The 23,294-nt window shown below is 40.0% G+C and overlaps 1 protein-coding gene across 1 annotated transcript; it reads left to right on the top strand.

Moving 5' to 3' along the window:
• Positions 1-9,000: 9,000 nt before the first annotated feature.
• On the top strand, positions 9,001-22,405 carry DLK1 (delta like non-canonical Notch ligand 1). Its single transcript, XM_037395358.1, has 5 exons — positions 9,001-9,288; positions 10,107-10,170; positions 10,611-10,741; positions 15,477-15,618; positions 19,890-22,405. The coding sequence occupies exons 1-5, from the start codon at positions 9,222-9,224 to the stop codon at positions 20,626-20,628; spliced, it is 1,143 nt and encodes a 380-aa protein (XP_037251255.1). The 5' UTR covers positions 9,001-9,221; the 3' UTR covers positions 20,629-22,405.
• The last annotated feature ends 889 nt before the right edge of the window (positions 22,406-23,294 follow it).

The raw sequence follows: 23,294 nt of genomic DNA, 5'->3' as shown, positions 1-23,294 counted from the left end.
CTAGAGGCTTTCACCTATAGTAAGCAAAATGCAAGCCAGTGATTGTGTAATATGTGATAGATTCTTTGTTCTGTTTCTAGTTCCCAAGCCCTGTTGTGCCCACTGTGTATCAACATCTAAAAAATTAATTTCATAAGGTATAACAAAAAAGGTGAATAGATCTAGGTCTATGTGATAGTATTTGTGAACATTACTAAATCAGAGAAGTGAGTTATTCAATGTTACTGCATTAAAGACAGTAGGAATCAAAAGATTTATAGCATGTTTCTGTTTGAAAATGGGAAGGGAATAGTGGGAAAATCACACTTTTGAACAAAATGCCTAAGGATTATTGCACTTTGAAGAGAAATGTCATATTGGTGCATGTGTTGAACATTCACAAACAATATGTAGATGAAACAATTAGTTTATAGAAGACCTGCAAATGTGCACAATTTATAGCTCGCCTAATCTGTGGTAGCAGTGAAAAAGACCATAAAAGACAGGCAAAAACATGACTATTTCAAGAATGTATGCACATAGACCCTCCAGCAGAAGTTCCATAGTTCATACTAGTTTGGGAAACCGAAAATGTGCCCGCTCCTGACACAAAGAACCAGTATTTCCCTTGCTGATAGCCATCAGGATTGGAAATTCAGAATGCAAGGGAACTCTGTATTCAGTTCCAATTTTTAACATGCCCTGTAGTGAATAGCTCCTTTTTTTTTTCTCTCTAATTTCCTTCTTCCTTTTTCCAAGCCTGTGGTTCAATCCAAAGGTGTCGATAGAGTAAGAAGAAGAAACAGACATGCAGGAGACCAGACCATGCGTACCTGACTTTGCCACTTGTGTGAGTTTGAACTAGTTACCTTCCTTCATGCCTCAACTTTTCTCCCTGTGAAACGGAGCCCACAACAAACTAGTGCAAAAGCAGGATGTCAGCAAACTCTGCAGTGAGTAAAAAAACTCATTCTTGCATGTCCAGTTATTTGTCTTTATTTGATTTGCAAAAATCTTATCAGTTAGTCTTGATTCAGGGAAAAACAAATCACAGCTAGTTCAGTCTTGCCTCAGCCACCTACTTAAACCCCACTGCTAAGGAATGGAGGTATTTTAGGCACAACAACAACAATGGCATTCCTGCTTAATTAATCTCTAATTTTAATCTCGATCCACACTTTATAAAATCATTCCTATCACTGAGTGTTCTACATTAATATGTATTAAGTACTGGATCAGCTCACTGAAGTAGTTCATTTGTTTCATTGGAAATCTTTCAATGAAATTGTCTTTCCAAAGTTATAGAATATTTTAGGATCTATACAGGAATTATAGGGCAAAAAGTTGTGCCTTTAATATGTGAGAATTCAGGCATCCTGACTGCAAGTATTATCCAGCATTAACAATTTTAAATATATTGTTGTACTAGCATTATTGAACATTTGTCCTCCACTTGTAAATTCTTTCATTTCAAGATAAGGCTAGAAAGAAGAAAGATTTCCTAGGAAATGCTGAGCTGAGACATAAACCAAACCAAGGGAAAAAGGTTGTATATCTTTGTGAAAGTTACTTTCTCGATATTAGTCGTGTATAAAGGATTGATATTTTGCCAATCTCTATTTTTCTTGTCCTTGGTGCTAGACTGAGGAAAAGAGCTTCTGGCTACAGCAAACAGGACTGCTACTGGCATGCTCTGCTTTATTATTCCCATCAGATGCTCCTTCTGGTTTGGGTTCTTTTTATTTCTCAAATAATTATTTTTATGCCACCAATTCTTACAAAATATTATCCTCACATTTACAACTGGAACAATACTCTTGAGGAAGTTTCTTCATGTGTCCATTACTGAGGAGGTAAAAATGCATTGATAGGGAACAGTAAAAATTTCATCAAAACTGATAATTTTCAACTGATGATTATACAATAACCTGTAACAAAATAAAAATTAAATAGACCTAGACAAAATGCAAGGCAAACAAAATAATGCAAATAGAACTTAGTTTAGGTTCCATTTTGCAGTTTAACATTATCATTAAAAAGAGCAATGAAAACCATAATGATAAGATGCCACATTAAAAAAATAGCAGCACAGAAACTAATTAGAGAAGGTAGAGAAAAGGAAAGAACAGCACAGCAAACACCAAAAAACCCTCTGAACTGGGACTGTGACAGAGTTAAGTTAACCTGATTTCTGATATTAGTAGAGGTAAATAAAAAACACAGGGAGTTGAACAAATAAATATGTATCTTGGAAAAACATAAACAAAACCAAAACCAAATAAACAGCACAAAGTGAGTAGGGGTAAGTTTAGGTTTCTTTGTCAGTAGACAAACAAAGTAAAAATACGGGAAACTTTGCATGTGGTGGGAAACAGCAGGCAATAAATACCCACATATTGATGTGTATAAATAACAACAATGGAACTGTTAGAAGCTGTATACAAGGGAAGTAAATGCAGCATCTTTCCTTTAAAATGGCAGGAAACCAGAGAAGGCACTGAGTGAAAATGACAGCTTGCTTCTGTGGTTAGCAAAAAAGTACAGCTGAGATTAAGACATAATCAAAGGCTGACTAACAACTAGAGTTCTGACAGCAGTAATGAGTCTAGAAAGGCATGTGAATTGGTTTTCCTTTATTTTTTGCCAAATACCAACTCCTCCCTGGGCTATTGCAAGCACCTAAAGCCTCCATCATGGCCAGTTCAAAGCTTGGAAAACAGCAGGTGCCCCTAATTATCAAAGTTTGGGTTGAAACTGTTGGTATCAGAAGATGCTAGACATTTCAGAGAATAAAGTTTTTTAAGTTGCCAGAGTATCTGTATTTTGTACAGATAAATGATATTTTTTTAAAAAAATTCCTCATTCATTTATTTTTTCTGTAATATACTTCCTCTGTATGTTTGTTTTCCTGTTCACTATCCTTATATAGATATCATATATAGAGATATATTATTAAGATCATATATAATTAGATTCTACACACACTCAGAAATACATGGCAATGCTTTCTCTTTCTGGATTATCCATATGTGGACAGTTTTCATAAAAATTTGAACAGTGGTTCAATGTTGAATTTCCCCTCTCTCAGACATGGCTCACCATCATTTCAAACACCATGCGATTAAAACTAAGCCATTCATTTTGATATATGTCTGTCTCACAGCAAACTGTCCATTTTTCTTTATAAATATCCCTTTCAGCCAGAAGACAGAATAATTTATTCTGTCAATTCAGAAAACCATAAGAATATAGTGCCTTAATAGAGATACTGTTTCTCGCTCTCTTGCTTTCTCTCCTGTGTACACACAGGCAGCCCCTGCCCTGAAATGAAGTCTCAGATCTAGTTCAGTTTTATACAGGAAATAAAATTACTTTACTAGCCTCAGGAAAGTACTTAAAAATATCTTTTAAGATGTTCTTTTTTGTATCACTAACCTGGTAATAAAAATGTTCTGTTTACTGTCTATTAAGAATCTAGGTGCATATTCACTGCACCAAATCTTTGACACTGCAGGAAAATAAAACATAAGAAAGTGGTGTGAATTACAAACTGAACATTATCTTCACCCCCAAGTGAGTAAAGTGTGTTGGTTATGTTACATATCATAATACAAACTTCCTAGCTACTATTAACTATATAAGATATATATATAATAAAATAGTTATTAAGCAATAACTATTAACATCTGTCAGACTGTCAAGCACCTTTTAAAAATTCCTAGGATTCAGACTTTTTTAACATCAGTTTGCAAAGGAACATTTTTGTGACCGAAAGATATTGCAGGACCATAAATGATGGATTTGAAAGGGACATCTTGGATAATCTAATCCAAACACCTGCTTCAAGCAATGACGGTTTTACATTAGTCTCCCTGTAAGTGTACTTAACCTTTTCTTAAAGACATCTAATTATTTTGCCTCTACTCTGGTGGCAACCTGTCATACTGTCTGGTCAACCTCAGTGCTAAAGAAAATGCTTATCCATCCAGGCTAAATGAATCTTTCTTCCAACTGAAGTTCTGGCCATTACTTCTGCCCACTATAAATTTTTGCACTTCTGTCTTTCCTGTTTTCACACATTATGTCTTTTAGCATTTCTCTCTCTTCAGACTAAAAAAGTCCCTCTACGATTCTCATACTCTCTTTCAATGAATCTGTCTACATTATTCTATATTTCAAGTACAGACAGCCCAGTTCTACATAAAATGATAGCAATAACCTTCCAGCTCTTTGAAAAATGTATTTGCTTAGATTTCTTTAAATACATATGTATACTTTTTGTAACATCTTCAGATAAGATCTCATTTTTGTTTGCATTAGTAACAGAATCATATTTCCTGAATATATTTTATTGTACTTTATGCCTGTGGTACATATATTTTCTCTCCAGTTTCTCATCTTTTGTGCTGTGAATAGCAGGATGGAAAGTAAGTTACTAGAAGAACAAGGTTTTTTGTTGTTGTTTTGATTTGCTTTTTATGGAGTAGTTTCTTGATCCTGTATTAAATTGCCATGAGCATGCATCTATGAGTGGAATAACTTCAAATGTAGAATCTTACTGAGTGTTTCAAATTTCTACATTTAGGGCTTTTTCTTTACAGTATCAAAGAAGGGCTAGACTATGATCTCAGGAATGGCAAAATCTCTGACTTTCCTAATAATGAGAAAGGGGGAAATTTCATTAATTTTTTGTTCAAGACTGCTATGGTCAGTGGAAAGCTGCCCTAGTGATGAAAATTTTGCCACAGTCTTCAGAGCAGCCAGGATTTCATGTAATGTATTTCCTGAAACAGCTGGCAGAATTCTCTGTGCCATAGTAATTGGGTGACGGATAGCACTGAGATAGTGCTTTGTCAGTAGAGAGGGAGGTTATGAGGGTTTTCAGTGCTAGGCAGGGGAATGGGTTTGGCTTTAAGTCCTGTAAGTTATTGCAGTATATTTTAGCTCTACACACTCTGGCTACTGTTCCAACAGGAAAAAAATTACTGTGACAAAAAAAAATATATTTTGGCAATCTCCAGCTAACTGTTGGTAGCTGCTATTTCTGTCTGTAGTGAAATATGTACTGTGCAGAAAAACTTTCTGTTTTATGTGCCCTGATACAGAAGGTGCTGGCCAAGATGCCTGTCTCCCCAGTGAAGTCTACAGACATTCACCTGTTGCCTTTTGTGAGGGCAGAAACATATTCTTGAAGTGAGTATGATGACACTAGAAATAATTTGATGTTTTTCTTGTCAGTCATCTGCCAGCACAGTGCACTGAATCAGCTCACTGATGAGTAAGAGGTGGCAGAAGTAAAGCTGGCACAGGGGAAGAAACACAACTATGCAACTGGAACACAGCAAGGAGGTTAGCAGAAAAGGGGAGAGGATGCTCTGCTCAACCCCAACAAGCTTCTAGGCTGGCTCAGCCCATCTTGTCCAGTCACACACAAGGATGGAACAGCCTAACAGAGAGAGTGTAACACAGCTCCTTAAGGCTCCAGCTGCATCTGATAAGCTTTTTTCTAATGGACAATGCTACTCAGAGTATGGTATGGGGTACAAACTTGTAAACCCATCTAACAGGTCCTAATACTTTGTGTCTGTGTATATCCATGGCTGATGAGATCCCTTCAAAGGATAAAGGATAAACCTCTTCACTGATAATGATAGTTTCTTATACTCACAAAACATTGTTGCTTTACCAGGGAGATGGAGCTGCCCTGGAATTGTTATTTCTTTCTTTCTCTTTGCAATATGTATAAGGATAGCCCAAACTAATCACAGCTATTTCTCCCTCTCATGTGGGGTCTTACATATAGTTTGTATGCAATTCTGCTGTTAGCCTCAGATTTTAGCTGCCAGGAGTTTGCAGAGACCTTTAGGAGCTGTTACATTGATGCTTTGTGTTTCTTGTCACTGCTGCAGATTCTGCATCTCCCAATTTCTTGCAATGATGAAATAAAAAATTGATTGAACTTCTCTCCAGCCGAAAGGTGTTATACTAGTAGGCAAACAGGCACTTGGGAGTATGAGTACACCTAGCCAGGACAGAAGTTCAAGGATTCCTTGTTACTTCTGGATTCTCAGACTGCAAAGTTGCATGTTGCTGACCAGAAGGTTGAACCAATATTTCTGTGTTCAGTGTACAAAAGGAAGTTCTTACCAATCTGAAATTCTCCATCTAAGTCTGCTTTCCCCAGTAGCTCAGTCCATGAACACATTCATTACTCCTGTCTAAGAATGCGGTTTTGTTATGTGCCATTTTCTTGGAACAAAAAAAAAAAAAAACCAACAACAGTATCTCAGTTTCTGGATCCATGAAAACTTTTCTCTGGATTCAGTTGTTTCAGTCAGTGCCTTTGATGACCCAATGCCCCTGATTCCTGTAACAAGTTCCAAAGTAAATCTCCCAAGGTTTCCATGAAACTGTTTCCCAAGAATGATAGGTTGTTGGGAGCTCACTAGACCAGCACTCCTCAGTCTGTACTCACCGCTCAAGTACTTTTAGGTGAAGAAATCAGTATAGTCATTAATACCTTGGATGATCTTCACACACAGACAATGATTACACAAGGTGCTATACTTTCCAATTTCTAATGCAAAGACCTCAAAAAACAACAACAACAAAAAAAACCCCCAATAATAAATTAGGGTTATCCTCAGTAGAAATCACTAAGATCTGCCAGAACACAGTTACTGTAATTTTCAAGAACTATTGTGAAGACTATGGATATTTGGATCAGAGAGGTTTTGGCAGCAAACAAGCTAAGGAAAAATGATTCACAGTTTGGTTTGCTCAGGTGGAAGGAAGGGAGAGAAGAGAATTAGTCTGGATTTACAGAACGCTGGGGCTTCTGTTTTGAAATTATTTTTGGATTAGTATCTGGGCAGATTCTGTTCCAACAGATTCTGGTTATGTTGGATAGACTCCACTCCATAACAAAAAGGATACTGATCTCTTGGAAATAAAATTAGTAGGTTTTGTTTAGATGACTCTTGAAGTAAGTGGAAGAAATGGGAAAATGGAGATTTGTCCTAATTTCAGCAATCCAAGAGGCACCTCTGAGACACAGAAGGGTAAAAAAATAGAGTTGTTCCAAAAAAGAGAGTATTTTTGCCTAACAGGGTATCTGTGCAAAAAATGTAAGGTCTGAAAAACATGCAAGAAAAAAGGGAGGACAAAACCTGAAGTTTACAATGGTGATTATAACATATCATGTGTAGGATTCTGAGAACAAGATTTTCCTAAGGATTTTTTTCATAAAATGTCAGGTTTGGACAATGCAGCTGATATTCAGTAGTTAACTCAGAAAATAGAAGAAACGTGTCATCATATGTCAGACCATATATTTATGATGCAAATTAGAGCAGATAATTTGACAGTGATGAGTGTACAGATAAAACCTACGTATTCTACAAACTCTCTGCTTTTAAGGTCTAAAGAAAAAAGAATAAAAGGAGAAATTTTGAGGGTAGAAGTCAAAAAGATTAAAGCCTTTCTTTGACGAGTTGATCAAGCTATTGTAGGAATATCACTGAAATCATAGAGCATTTGTAAGCTTTTTAACTACCCAGGTTATCTTTTGGTCAAAAAATGCAAACAAGGGTCTGACATAACAAGGCTTTTACATCACCAAGCAGAGAACTTAAGACCTAAGGGAGGAATTAAGTAACCTTGGACCTATGACAATCTGAGTGTAAACAAATAACTAAGTATAAAAGCAAAGGAACAGACTAACAAAGAGCTGCTGGTATTTACCCTAGAAAAAGCACAGCTTTACAGCAGGGCAGAGTGAAGGATGAAGCAGTCATCATTCCCACTCCACATTTTCACTTCTTTGGAGTCTAACTCACAATACCTCAGCAAGGCTTGATCTGGGGAGCTACAGCAAATGGTTACTACCTTTGCAAAACACTAAGTAATGTTTCAGTAGTAAAAGGAAAGCAAGGCGAGCAGAAAAGGTGCAGAGGCAACCTGTGCCTATAGAGTCAAGTAAGCACAGCTTACCTCAGGTACCAAAACTTTTGGAGAGCTTTCCAGAAGCAGTGTCTGCCTGTCACACCTTACTCCTAAGTGTTGTCTTTTGGTACTATATATAGGGCTACAGCTTGATATATCCACCCCTCCTTCTCTGCTCTTCCCTTTTCTATCCTTCACTTCCCCCATTCTCACTTAAAACGAAGTCAGCATTAGTAGAAGCAAACTTTTTCAACCTAAGTGTCATCATTGCCTTCAAGTACCAGTAAATGGGCTATCTGAAGCTAATGTGTGCTTCCCAGTGCGGGTATTTTCAGACAGGTAATCTTGAATTAGCCCATTGTCATTCTAGAGGAAAAGCAGATGGCTGTAGAGTTTTCTTACCAGTTTATAGAGATTTCTAGTCGCTTCACATAAATGCAGATAAATTGGTAAATGAGGTCTGGCGGAAGAAAGCACTACATCAGCAAGCAGAAAACAGGTCCCTCAAGAACCCTAAAAACCAGGCATAGCTTTTTTAAAAGAAGGAAACAAGGAGCAAGAAAGAATACAAAGAGTAAGAAGTAGCCAATCTATTTCCACAAAGGGCAGCTCGAAGGAAAAGTCAGACAATAAAATGCAGGATTTAAATTGCTTTGTGGTGGAAGTAACGTTTTTCTTGATCTCTTCGGTGTATGACAGACTGTTAAAGGTGGTGTGTGAGGTGTCTTAGTGTTGGGTCGGTTAGGGTTTTTTCAGCTTCTTAGCCTCGGAAACATAAAATGTTTTACTTTCCTTGCTTTTGCTGGGGTCTTTCCTGAAGAAGCTGGAGCTCTGATGTGAACGAGTACGGAGAGGAGTCTTACGATTGCTGGAGACAAGCCCCAGATAAGCTCTTCTTGGGCAGCCGGAGTAAGTTTTAAGATCAGAGGCGCGCTTAACGCACCAGGCACACCACCGCCGGGCCCCGTTCGCCCGCGCCCCCCCAGCCTGCCTGACGGCGCGGGCCGGGGCGCGCAGGGTGCGCGGCTGCTGGGGGCCGGGGCGCGCAGGGTGCGCGGCTGCGCTCGGCCGCCGGCAGGGGAGCGGGCCGGCAGCGGCGCGGTGGCCCCGTGGGCAGGTCCCCTCGCCCGCAGGCGGAGGCGGGCGGCCCTCCCCTCCGCCCGTCCCTCCTCCCGCCCGCCCCGTCGCGCCGGAGCCTCGGCGGCGCTGCGGGCGAGGGGTGCCGCCTTCCCGGCCGCCGCCACCCGGCTCGGAAGCCTCTCGCTCTCCGCCCGCCTCCCCGCGGGGTCGCCCCGGCCATGGGGCTGCGCGCCGCCGGGCTCGTCGGCTGCTGCCTGCTGCCCCTCGTCCTGCCCGCAGCCCCAGGTAACGCCGGCCGGGGGGGCGGCGGGGGGCCGGGCACCCCGGCGTTGGGCAGCGGAGCGGCGAGGGGAGGCCAGTTGGGAAAGTTTTCGGAGTTTGCCGGGAAGCGGCGGCGGGGACCCGGGGCAGCAGCCTGCCCCGGCCGGGGGTGCCGGGGGGCTGCGGGGGCTCCCCCTGGGCACCCGAGCCCGTGCGCGGGATGCTGGTGGCTGGTGGTGACGCTGCAGGGGAGCGCTGCTTGATGCAGATACTTGAAACAAACAAAAAATGCGACCGAGACCTCTTTGACTTAGGTTATTCGTGCATGGTTTAATGATAATCGCGGTATTTTTGGTTTTTTTTTTATCCGACGTAGGGTCGAAATGAATTCAACGCTTTTACTGTAAGTTGTTTTAAATGGATTTTCTAAAGGTAACTAAACACTCAAGGTACCTTTGTGTTTCAAGTCGTTCTGAAACGGTGCATTTGGAGTGGCACGTTGTGAAATGGCATACAGGCATCTGTTCTGAAATGTCCCTTTTAAAGTAGTGTATAGGAATATTACACGCACTTTGAGTATGCTGAAGTGACTTTGGATTCATTTGCAATTAAGTCTTTATGTCATTTTACTTATCCTACAGCAATGCTCTGTAACATGCTCCTGATTAAGTTCTAGTTAAAATTTTATGCTGCAAAAACACGTGTTTGAAGAAAAAAAGATCAGAGCATTATGCAGTGTGGGTTCTTTTAAAACATCAGTAATGTGTATTGGACGTGTTGTGATTTATTTTTTTTCCCGAGTCTGATTTTTCTGGTTTGATATTATAAATCTCTTCTTCCAGGCGTGAACTGTAAAACTGGCTGCCACCCAGAGAACGGATTTTGTGAATTTCCCAGTGAATGCAGGTAAGAAGATGTCAGACAGGGCTATTAGCACAGGAATAGGTGGCTTTAATAATTCATAGTCCTGGTAAAACAGACAGACGCTGAAATGATTTGCCCTCTGAAAAAATGGAACTGTAATGAAACAGCACTCTATTAGGATGCAGTAACTGGAATCATAGAATATAGACATCTAGGTGCCTTTTTAGTCTACTTCTTCCAATAAGAAAAGTCTTTACATTGATTAGGATTTTTTTTTTTTTCTCACTGAATGAAAGTTTTCTTCACATAAACCGCTGCTGGTATCCCAGAAGCAGCAATGGTATCTTTTTGTTCAAATGTGCTGCACAGTCCAATTTTATATTCCAAAACTTTCTTTATCGCACCTCAAAAAGGGGAACATCCTTGTACTTATGTTTATTAAAAATAAACTATGCCTCTATCTTGTCTTTTATCTCTTTCAGGTGTCAACCCGGTTGGCAGGGTGCTCTTTGTAACCAGTGTGTTCCTTTCCCGGGGTGTCTGCACGGCAGCTGTGCCAAGCCCTGGCAGTGCATCTGTGAGGAGGGCTGGGTTGGCAGCCTCTGTGACACAGGTTTGCACATCCTTCCCTGTCCTTGAGCAAGTGAGGTGAAACAGCCCCATCTGGTGCTGGAAACATGCAAAAGGCCTTCTGGAAAACTCATTTTAAAAGATTGAATGTTAGTGCCAGGTAATAAGGGGATTCTGGGCAGCAGCACATAAACCCGGAACTTTTATAATGATTTAGACAGAAGCGCGCAGTGTCTTTTGTAAGTGGGCATATGTTTGAGCAAAGCGTAAGCTCATCATTCTATTTTAAACATTGATTATGGTGGACAAGGCCAACAAGTAACTGCTCCCTCGTCATATAAGCCCTTTCTATAAAAATACGTGTTGTCTAATATATATATAAAAAATTGAAATATTTATCTAGCACATTTTATATATATATATATATATATATATATCTATACACACACTACTTTCCTAATACTTCTTGAAAGGAAAACACTGTGCTTTTGTCTTCCTTTACTTAACCCGGTGATGATTCGGTGGAGTAGCATTAGTATGACTGAGAAGGTCTGCCTGGACAGGCTGCCACTTCCCGCTGGGCTCTGAGGGGTAAGCACAGCTCTCGCGTGCACTCAGTCACCCTTTGCCAGTCAGAATGAGCCAGCCTAGCGTAAGCAAGCTGAAGAACTGGCCTTTGCTGAGCTGGTTTATTTTGGCTGACACAGGCAAATGTTCAGCCAGAGATCTGAGGGGGCTGAAACCCTACGAGCATCCAGGAGCATGCACCTGTTCAGCTCATGTAGCTGCATCTGGAAGAGGACAGGTGTGCAGGGCCTCATGCTCTTTGCATGTCTTTCAGGCTTTTGTTGTTATACAGCTTATAATTTATAGAGCATGCCTGTGTTCTGCCAGTGCATACCTAGAGCTGTAATTAATGATGACACAGTTTGAACCAGATAAAATTTTCAAGATGACTAAAAGACTCAGAAGATTTCAGGTAGTTCACATCCTTGCAGTGACATGGTCCTTGGTGCAAGGTACTCAGGTACTCGTATAGCTTCTCATCAGGTTTTGCAGCCCATACCCATGAACTGAACACATAAGCATAGACCGGCTTCTTAGTTTAAAGCTGGTCCTGGTATGTTTGCAGGAGCTGCGGTAGCAATGGTGCAGATGTGACTGTAAGCTCTTAGAGGTGGTGTTCTGGGCACCTCTCACAAATGTGTTTGTACCTGAGACAGACACCTAGATTCTCATTACAATTGGTGAGGAGGAATGGGTCCCTCTGTCTGTGATCTACAATCGTAGGTTTCTAAAACTAGACAGAACAACCCCCCACGGCCACCTGAGGAGGCTCAGTTCTATTGCTTGTTGATGACTCCAAAGAACCAAATTTTTAATGGTACCATCTTCATATCTAAAGATTCCTGTACATTAATATTAAGGTTTTCAAGCTGGGCATACTTATAAAAGCTGTAAGCGCCTAGCTGAATTTCTGATTACTAATATATCTTTGCAGTTCTGAGCCTTGCAATGTTTCCCTCTTGCAACTGGCTCCCAGGATGCAAAACAATGCTTTGGAAATGGTACCCATATCTTTACAGAAAAGTATTTATTTTAATATATACTCATTAAGAAAGTTCTATAATACAAAAGAGGTATCCTTTGTTGCTACAAATTGTTATCCTGACCCAATAAAGCAGTGAAACCACAAATGGGTTAATAGGTCAGCCATTGATCTCAGCATCCTGTGCCAAAAAATTGGTGTCAGTTTCCTGGCTCTATAAAGTCATTATAGGCTGCTATAACTCATTAACAGGTACCCTAAATGAAACTTGAACAAATTTCAAAAAAAGAAGGCTTTTGAAGCCTCCTACCCTTTGGGGGATCACTGGCATATACACATAACTTTTTAAAATATTGAAATACAGATGCGTCAGTTTCTTACTATGAAGTACCAGACTCCTTGCCTCTCTCTTCTAATACTGAACTTTTGTGTACGATGAGAGCAGGCCACAATTGTTATATTTTCCACATGCATATGATATTAAGTGCTATTTGTTTAGCTACTGGAGACAATTTTTAGCTTCAGGTGTGTAATGAAATAAGGCATGTTAGAAAGCTACATGTGCATTGTTACTGCAGAAGTTGACAAAGGATCAGGAGTAATGCAGTTTTGGTATTCTCTTGAAATTCTTCCTTTTTGCTGCTATAGAAAGTTTAATGTTTGCCGGGGAATTTCTGGTATAGACACTGTTTTAATGTTGCCAGCTACACAACTCATAAGAATGACAAAACCTGGAATGAAAAACTGTGGGAATGTCTGAAGTTCTGCAAACTGCTGCAAACAGCTGAAATATTTGTAAAATATAGACAAAGTCTCAGCAGCTTATCTGCTTGCTAAGCATGGGAGGAAAACAAGATGATTTGGGCTGGTAGTGTATCTCTTTTTGTTTTCTAGAAAAGTTAGTGTACGGTCTCCTTGGCTGGGATCATGGAAGTTCCTTTCTGGAGTAGTTTTAGATCATCAAGTGGTTTGCTAATGCCTCTGCGTAGCTGTTGTTTTTACTGTGGGCAGCCTGGTTCTCAGTTCAGGTCAAAAATGACATTCCCAGTAATTTAGAAGCATGCAGATTATAGGTTGGGCTTGATCCACTGTAACATGTAGGGCAGGATCAGTGGTATCATTTACGACTATTATTGCAGCCACATGGACAGACTTAAAAGAAAGATATCTCTGAATTGATGTTAGTGTTAATGCTGCTGGTTAACCTCTTTGCAATGGAGTGCACCAACCTGCCTAACTGAATACCGTGGCATCTTCTCTACATTCTACAAGCCTGCAGAAACACAGCCTTGAGATTTGGTGTATGGACACCTGGAACCCGGCTGCACAGCACAGTCTCCCTCTGCAGCCAACATACACTTCACAGTACAGGAATCACATCAAACACTGAACATAACAAAGGAAAACCAACTCAGTCAATTTATTTCCAGGAAAAAAATGACAACCCAGTCAGAGTATATGATCAATGTTGCTAAATTTGAGATCAGTCATCTCTGCCATCGTGTCATCTCTGGCTGTGCCTGCACAGTTGTGTTAATGGGCCCCTGATCTCCCACATGAATCATAGCCCCAATTTGGCTAAAAAGCCAACAAGTAGCGTGAGCTCAGAGTATGCTGTGCTACATGTCACTTGACTCCTTTGCCAAGGACATGTTGGTAAGTTGTCATCAGAGTACAGGTGGAGCCTCAAAATGCCCATGCCAGGCATGCATGAGACAGGGTTTAGAAATTCTGCTGTGACATAAACTACTGGCTGTTCCTGCCTTGTAAAAACACTCAGTGATTGCTTCATCTACTGCAACATGGCAAGGTAGTTTTATGCAAATATTAATGAATTTATTGGTAGTGTGATTGCAGCCATTCATACTACTTGTGTAAATGTTCTATATATTTTTTTTTAATTCTCAAAATCATTTATCCCTTGAAGTGGGTAAATCACTTGGTTGTTGGCCTTTTGAGTGGTAAACTAGAGAAAACTAGAGAAAATAGATATTTGAGGCTATTTATGTATTATGTTCTAAAAGGACATGTTCCAGCAAGCTTTTAAGTTGTGTTTTAAAATTATATCCCCGACATAAATTACTGACAGTAATGTATGTGTGCATATATACATACCTATCCATATATATATTTCAGAGTTTCCTTGTTCCTGCATCAGAATTTGTGCTTTATTAATTGCCTTCAAAGCCTGTGAAAATAGGTGGCAAACAACACTGTTCCAAAAACCATTCAAGGTTATTTTGGTCCCTGTGCAAATTGGAGCTTACACTCAAAGTGCATGCAAAGGGGTTGTTTTGCGGTGTAAACAGGCTAATGCATAAAAAGACAGAGCTTCTTATCCAGGGAAGATCGTATTTGAAAGCTAAGGCTGTTGAAATGTTTTGCTGTGGTTAAAATTTTGCAGTACCTCATGATATCATCTAAATTTCATGTTATGTTGTGGGAAGTAAAACATAAATGCCCTTAAATCCCTTTTCATCTTCTTAGAAAGTGTACGTGGGCACATGTGTGTGCAAGGCATCAGATAACCTCCAGTCAGCACTTCTCTGCAGCTGCTCCATTAGCTGGCTAAAATGTGCACTTGTTTGTTTATTCATTTTTAATTATTTAAAAAATTAAATAATCATTTGAGTGGGAAGTGGCTCAGCCAGGAAATTGTAAAGAAAATGAGAAGTGTGACTTTGGGTCCAGACATCATACAGCTCTCTCTTCTGGTACAGTTCTGTAAGGGTTGGAGGCAGCCCAGCCAAAAGATGAAATTTTAAGAGATTTTTTTGTAACTTGCTGATCTCTGTTATTATGAAGTGTTTGTTCATAGCACCTAATGATAGGCCCTGGGCAGGGAGCGGGGAGAATTCCCAGTTCCTGATTGCATTATCAGAATTCTGCTCACGGAGAAGTCAAGGTTGTAAAAGGATGACTAGACTATGTAGGAGTTCTTTGTCCCATACTCATATTTTATTGATAATATTACTTATTTACAGACTGGAACAATTCAAACATATTTTACAAGTGAGAGCTAAGAAGAGAAAAACAAGCTGAAAGTGCTTGCAATAGCTGAACAGTCCATTAAAACTCCATTTTAACAGAGGGAAGACTAAATAACAATTTCTAAAATGCAGGATGAAGGACCATTAAAGCTGTATTTTTTTATTTGAAGTATTATATACTGCTTGTTGACTCTCATTAGATTAATTAAGCATTGATTTTTATATATTTTTTTAAACAGATATTCACCCATGTTCTGCAAAGCCCTGCACCAATAACTCAACGTGCATAGAGACTGGCGATGGAGGATATATTTGTCTGTGTGCCCAGGGATTTACAGGAAAAAACTGCCATCTCAAAAAAGGACCCTGCATTATTAATGGGTAAATATTGATTTCTGACATGAATTTTAAGTCCACGTTCCTACTGACTATTATTCAGAATTGTTTGCTAAGCTAAAGTATCTCTGTGCTAAAATATATAAAGCTTCTCCTAGTTGTTGGTATTTTTATCAGACTTTACAAATCTGATCTGTTTGTATTGTAGAGCTTTACAGATTATCAGCTTGAGTTTGTGTGCAAAATTTGATATTAAAAGTGCTAATTTGCACATTTCGTTGTGATACATTTATGCCTTCCCATGATTTTTGTAAACAAACTTAAAGTAACCTCCCGTCCTGTGTTCTCTAGTGAGAGATAACTGCATATACAAACCACATAGAGGAATAAGAACAGTAGCCAACGCACAAGCTGTCTGCACAAAAACATCTAGTCCACCAGCTTGTCATTTTTCTTAACTGACATATAATGGTATGTCCGGAGTCTACTGAAGGAGATAATCTCCCTTCTACCAGAACAGTGTGTGGGAGGCCATTGTTCTCCGTTCTCTATGTGGGACATCAGGAACAGCGTTGCCAGTAGGTTGAAGGATGCGATCCTCCCCCTCTGCTCAGCCCTGGTGAGACACATCTGGAGTGCTGGGTCCAGTTTTGGGCTCCCCAGTGCTGGAGTGAGTCCAGCAGAGTCGTGACGATGATTAAGGGATGGGAACATCTCTCCTATAAGGAGAGGCTGAGAGCTGGGTTGTGTAGCCTGGAGAAGTGCAAGCTCTGGGGGAACTTATCCATATGTATAAATACCTGACAGAAAGAAGTGAAAAAGGCAGAGCCAGACTTTTCTTAGAGGTGCCCAGTGAAAGTGCAAGAGGCAGTGGCCCCAGACAGAAAAATTTTCACCAGTATCACTGGTAGATCTGCATGAAAAAAGGATGGTCTTTCACAGTTAAAGAAAATGTGCACTGGTGTTTTTGTGAAATCTAGAAGTATCTGCTGCCTTCTAGCTCATCAAGGATCTGATCCCATAAGCATACAGAACACCTTTCTGGTGGATACAAGCTTGGTAGAACTTATCACCTTAAAATCACATTTTTCTTTTTGGAGGTTGCCTTCTCTCTCTCTAGCTCCATACTGGTACCCTCTGGTTCTCTTTTTGCTTGGCGATAGATAATTATGACTATTCAGATCTACCTTATGACTAAATCTTCCTGAAGACTTGTACGCTCTTGTTTAAGGAGCATTAACAACTCTCACTGTCTCTGGCAAGAATTGCATTCTTACAATTTCACGTTAATGGATTTTTTTTGCCATTGCTTTTAACTGGGGGATAGTCACACAGTCCTGTCTGGGTTTGCTTTCAGCCTCTAAGATAACTGCTCTGATTTGTCTATTCCTCTTCACTGAAAATGAAGGAGTTTAAGTTCCCTGCAAGTCCCTTGAATCACATCCAAACTACTTGCCTAACATGGGGAGTGTGAATAGCTTGCTTTCTGTACTTTCATCTGTAGAGCAAATATTTCAGTAATTTAATGCAGACATATATTAACTAACCCAAAGAACAGGTGAGGTACAGCATCAGTGAAATAACAGATTAGTTCCATGAACTTCATTAAAACTTCATGGTTTTAAATTGCTGGAACTACATTTTTGTGATGGTACTCTGTGTTTGAACCAAATGCTTATGAGCTAGCCTGGAAAGCATGAACAATTTTTCTTAATGAAGCAACATACTTAGAACAGCAACTCTTTTCCTCTAGGAAGCTGTGTCTTTTTCAGAAAAAATGAGCAGTAGGCTCGTGCTTTTAGTTCAAAATAACAACTTTTCTCAGCATAAGCACTCCATGTCTGCTAATACTTCACAGTCTACCAGAGAGTGCACCTCACATCCTGGAAAAAGACTTCATTGTATGATGTCATCTCACTCACATCTCACCTCCTCTCAGTTCACCTCAGTGGTGATGTTAACAATGTTGATACCACTAAGCATTGCCACTGGCTCCTTGGTTTAATATTTACAGAACCAAAACAACTCACAAATCAAAGTGTTTGTTCTAGCCTGTTTACAAAATCAGGCAGTTGTATCTACGTTAGTGATATCTGTGTGATGTTTTGAAGTTCTGCTCTGAAGCAGCAGCGAGTGGTACTTTCTAAAATGAAAGCAGAGTGTTTGGAAAGCAAAGTGGTACATCCGTGTTTCCACAACCAGCCCTTCGTGTACCATACCTTGCTGAACATATGATGAATGCCAAAAATACAAAGTAACTAAAAAAGAATCTATTCAAGGAGATTGATATGCATAAATTATTTAAACATATTATAATGAGGCAAATGCAACTCAGTTAGAAATGAAATTTTCAAAATTCTGCATATTTCCCCTTATTTTTTATTGAAATTATTTACATTTCTGGAAGGTTCAGAAAAATCTTTACACTTTAAGTCTCCAGCAATTTCTTCGTATTTTCCTGGAAAGAACTGTAATTCAACCCAGCCATGAGGGTTCAAACTTCTACACATTGCCATACCTGAAACAGCTTGTCAGATTTTCCATGGGACCTATAAGGCTAATAGAGGGTACTAGACTGTCCAAGAATGCCATAACCACTCATTTACTCGAGGACTGTAGAACGACAACCTCCATATTTTGCTTAAAGCTGACACGGTGGCTAGTGATTGTGATAAAATTCCTTGTTGGCATGATCACTTCAAGTTGTCACCAAAAACTGCTATGTCGAAGTCCAGGGACAACCACACCTTTAGCTTTCCTGACACTGCTTCCAGACTTCCAATTTGTTCTTTCACTAGTTTGTTGTTTTTTTTTTTTTTTCCAGCCAGCATGTATAGTGAAGGGCAATATAGGAAAACAGAGCAATTTATGTGAAAGCAGCAAAAAACAGGCAGATGATTCCTCTACCATGATATTCAGGCTCTCCTGAGTGAGAGTGGCCACCAAGTGTTTCAGTCCCCAGTAAAGCCAGATGTGCAGCAGTGTCTACCATAACTACTCCCAGAACAATGGCTTGGCATTTGAGAAACTCAGCCTTATCCTAACCGGTGGTCAGGGACCATTTGTAGTCAGAAGCTTATGACTCTTTCACAGTCATCTCACTCAGATCTTTTAAATCTCTGTGTCCCACCACGGAAACGGCCAAATGCTACTGACCACTGCATACGTGAAATGTCAGCATTCATGAAACTCTGATGTCCGTTACCCCTGGATCTTTCCCCTGGAGATGTAACACTTACTTGGCCTTTTCAACTATGCACTGGGACTATGTGGTATGTCTTCAGAGATTTATAAGCATTAGGAAAAGTGTTGTTGTCAGAGAGGCTTGTTGGAAGCTTTGCCAAGTGTCACTCATTTTTAGAAAGTAAGTTTTAAAAGCTTTGTTCAAATATGAAGAACTGCCATGAAAGTGGATTTTATCTGTGACCCTGTGACCTAGGGTCCCTTTTCTGCCAACAGGGCCAGCTAAAGGGCCAAGTCCACATTGCACAGTTCCCATGAATGTGCAGGTTAATGCCCTTCTGTCAGTGGGTGGCCCGATCTTTTGACCTTACACTCCGTAAGGCACAGTTACATTAGAAAGGTAAAAAGAGGTGTCCCAGTGAATTTACATCACTTAAAACATAGCACCAGCCTATTAATTACTAATTTCTTAAAGGGTCTGCAGAAGTGCTTGGTTTCGTATGGTGCCATACTCACATCGCAGCTGTCTTTGCCAAGGCTGAAATTATCCCGTTTATATTTTTTATTATATTCATCAAAAATTTTGGCTGAACAGAAACTTGCAGGAAAGTATCTGTTTGCTTCTAAATTTTTTGTGTTGTGGAACACTGAAGAAGTAGAATAAAAACAATCAGCTTTACATCTAGCTGCTATGGCAGTGTTTTGCTTTGCCAATACAACACATAAATTATCTTGTGAGTAATCAGGTGGAAAAGGAAGCAATACCGCTAGTGTCTTTGTTCAGTCTTGTCTGAACGGTTGCTCAGCTAAATAGCTCTAAGCATATGAAAACACTGCAAAGCTTAATTTTAATAAATATTTGAAATAGTTTAAAATCCCTTCACAGCTCTTCACATTGAATTTAAATACTGGTGTACTAATCCTGCCCGAAGGGTCAGCAGAAGATACAATCTGTATTGTGAAGCTGTTGAACAAACTCATTCTTGATCCAACTTCATTGACTTCAGTGGATTTGCATTTGGAATTGGCTGTTCTAAAGAAAACCAGCTTCTTTTATTATATAAAGTGTTTCCTAATAGCTTCTTTCATTGGACTTAATTCATTTCTGTCTATGTGTTTCTTATCTATTCTAGCTCTCCCTGCCAGAATGGAGGAACATGCATTGATGACAATGGTTTTGCACCCCATGCTTCCTGTCTGTGCCCTTCTGGTTTTGCCGGCAACTTTTGCGAATTAGATAGAGATGACTGTGAATCCAACCCGTGTGAAAATGGAGGAACATGTACAGATACTGGTGTGGGTTTCAGCTGTTTTTGCCCCCATGGCTATACAGGAAAGCTCTGCAGCAGCCGTGTCATATTCTGTGCAAGCGGCCCATGTGAGAATGGAGGGACATGCAGTGAACATCCCCAGGAAGGATTCAAATGCACCTGTAAGCCAGAATTCGTTGGTATGACCTGTGAACATCCCAGCAAAAACACAAGTCTTTCTGGAGTGAGTATGGAGGCAAAGCACAGGCAGAATTACAACCCACCCTCAAAAGCTCAGCACAGATCAGTACATCAACAAGAAATCCTGAAAATAACAGTGAAAGAAACAATCCAAAATGCAGATCCCTTGCTGAGCAGAAGTCAGGTGATATGTTTTGTTATACTGGGCTTGCTTACATGTTGTGTTGTCTTGGGTACAACTGGGATTGTGTTTTTTTCAAAATGTGAGATGTGGCTTGCTAATGCCAAATATAGTCATCTCCTACGCAAGAAAAAGAACTTTTTTCTGAAATCTAACAATGGGGAAAATCTCTCAGTTAATATTATCTTCCCAGAGAAGATCAAATTGACTAATTACACTAAGAACTACACTGCCATCTAGGCCCTTGAAAGCCGAGCAGCAACTTGCAACTTTTCATAGCAATATGTAAAATAGATTGAATTTATTGCCTGTGATTAGCGTCAATATTTGTGGGCACATTTCCAGTAGCTTGTGCTGAGTGATAATGAAGACATACAAGGTATCTATATTGCTAAGGATTTTTTCATTTCCCAAAACAAAAGGAAAAAAAAAAAAGATTAAAGAGCAGGGAATGTTAACTATTTCTTTTCAAGGCAGCTATTTTTTGTAAAATAAAAAGTAATTTACTACTGGAACTATATTGCAGCTTTCTTGTCTTGTGCACGGTTTATTTGGCAAATACGGTACCTGTAAATTACTCACTAACGCTTTTTTAAAATAAACAGCAGTTAAGGGCTATACTGGTTTATTTATTCATTTGTAAATGTTGTGCTACAGCAAAGTCCACAAGTGTCCCTTAATTCTTCTGCTGTGTGTGATAAAGGCTTCAGATATTGTTATCAACAGGAGCAAATTCACACTGATGTCTCACCTATACAGTCAGTTTTGCTATTTTTACATGCTTATAAAAGAGATTACTCCTTCTATAGAAACTTATAGGTCTTTGTTATATTAATTTCAGGTTAAAGGTCTCTGTTGCTTGCAATACTGTCTCCATAAATCATGTCATTTATCTATTTTAAAATGTTAGAAAGGTGTTCAATGTCTTCAGACATACTTTCTGTTTAGAGACCTAATAGAGATGTAAAGGATCCAATTCTGACTTTTCTATAACTATTCCTCAAAGAACTCTGCTGAGAGAAGTATCCTTCACTCCCGTGTCATAGGGAGAAATGAAAAGACAACATGTCACCTGAAAGAGGACAGCTGCTTTTAATTCTTCATTTCTGCTTTTTTCCTGTCATATTTCAAGGAAGAGGGCAAGATTTTCAGGAATCAAAAGCAGCACTGGCAGACAGGCAAAGGCTCAGGAAAGCCACAAAATGTTAGGAGCCTGAAGGCAATTATAGGTGTTAACGTCCCTGAGGAGCCTCACCTGGCACCATCACCCACCCCCTGCCCATTTCAAGGGCAGCCCAGGGCTACTGGTCCTGCTATGAGCTATGCTGTAGGAGCACTGGTCTTCACTGCTGCCTGCTGGATGAAGCTCAGCCCTGTCCTGCAGGTAGCCTATCTGTTGGGTGATGGACCCTTTGGACCTGTACTCCAGCCCTTTCTCCTTTTGCTCCTGACTGGAGCCCACAGATGGACTCTGGACCTGGTTCATCACTTGCTGTGCCTGGGACTGTCGATGGGCCCCTTTACCAGCACCAGCCCTGGCAATGTGTTAGCTCCTGTGTGACTGTGCTGCTGGGGAGGGTATGTCCCACCCTGGGGCACGACCCTCTTGGGTCCCTCAGCATTGTTTCCTTACTGGGCAGCCTGCCCATGGCTACTCCTTTAAAAAACAAACAAACAAACAAACAAAAAAAAATCCAACAAAACCAAATCACTTTGAACCACAGTGCCTAAAGATGTCCTCAGCTGCCCTTAAGTAACAATTTACTTCCTCAGCCACCCCAGATGGGAACATTTAGCAGCTCCTTCTAAGCTGTCTGGTAACTATGCTATCCCCAAATCCATTAACAGCTGCTTAAATTTAAGAGGAGGAAAAAAAAGCCTTAAAGCATATATGGGTCATCACCCTAGGGTATCTCTGTTGACGTCTCAATTGTTATAATAGCAAGTTTGCTGTATTGCTGATAATATTTGCACATATCATAGCACTACAATGTAGTGCAATGGTTAGAGCTAATAGAAAAAATGGTGTGGAGATACTACTGTGGAAAGTGTTGACTTCCAGATGATGGGATGAAAATTTTAAAGGAAGCAGATGCTCCCTCTCAAAGCTCTTGTTGAGAAGACAAATATTCATCTAACCCAGCAACTTTTCAACCAGTCTTAGTGAAGAAGACTAACTTCGAAATCCAGATGAAGGTAAGCAGTGATAAATTTGAAGCCATGAAATATGAGCCACAGGAGTTTACACATTTCTTTTAAAACAACAGATTTAAAACAAGTAATTCAGTATTTTACGTTTTAATGTGATCTAGTCTGTGATTCGATGTATGTTAGGCTCAAATTGGAAATAATCAGAACCACTGAATAGCTTGTAGCTTTGATTCAAACCCAGTGGCAACAGCAGGTACCCACTAGGAATTGGTGGTTAAATTCCAGACTCAGCTGTGTACCTTCCCTCTCTCTTTGGGCAGAGGGTCCCTCAGAGCCAGAGCAAGGTTTTGAGTAAGAAAGCTTGTGTATAAATTATAAATATAAATTACAAAATCCAGGTAATTATAATTCATTTCTATAAACTGCCGCATGATTTTTTTGCTGTGGTGACCTGGTTGGCATCTTCTCCATCATAGTATATTTCTTTATATGTAGACAGGAGAGCCTCTTTGAAGAGAAGATCATTAGCTCAGCATGGAAAAAAACACAGATTTCAGCTCCCAGTATCCTTCCTGTCATTGGTGGTGTCAGTGAACAGTATTGAAGGCTGCTGTTGTCCCGTTATACTCTCCAAAGGGAAAAAGTGTTTTCTTAAACATGAAAGGCTGGAAAAAAATAGTAGCTGTCTTTAGCTTCTCTGTTCCAGAAAAAATTAAACATAAATATGGGAGTTTCTCATACCTGTGCTGTTAGTG

Source organism: Falco rusticolus, chromosome 7, assembly GCF_015220075.1.
Source record: "Falco rusticolus isolate bFalRus1 chromosome 7, bFalRus1.pri, whole genome shotgun sequence".
In the NCBI taxonomy this organism is placed as follows: Eukaryota; Metazoa; Chordata; class Aves; order Falconiformes; family Falconidae; genus Falco; species Falco rusticolus.
Note: the sequence above shows the minus strand (reverse complement) of the source record. Positions and strands in the feature narration are given on the sequence as shown.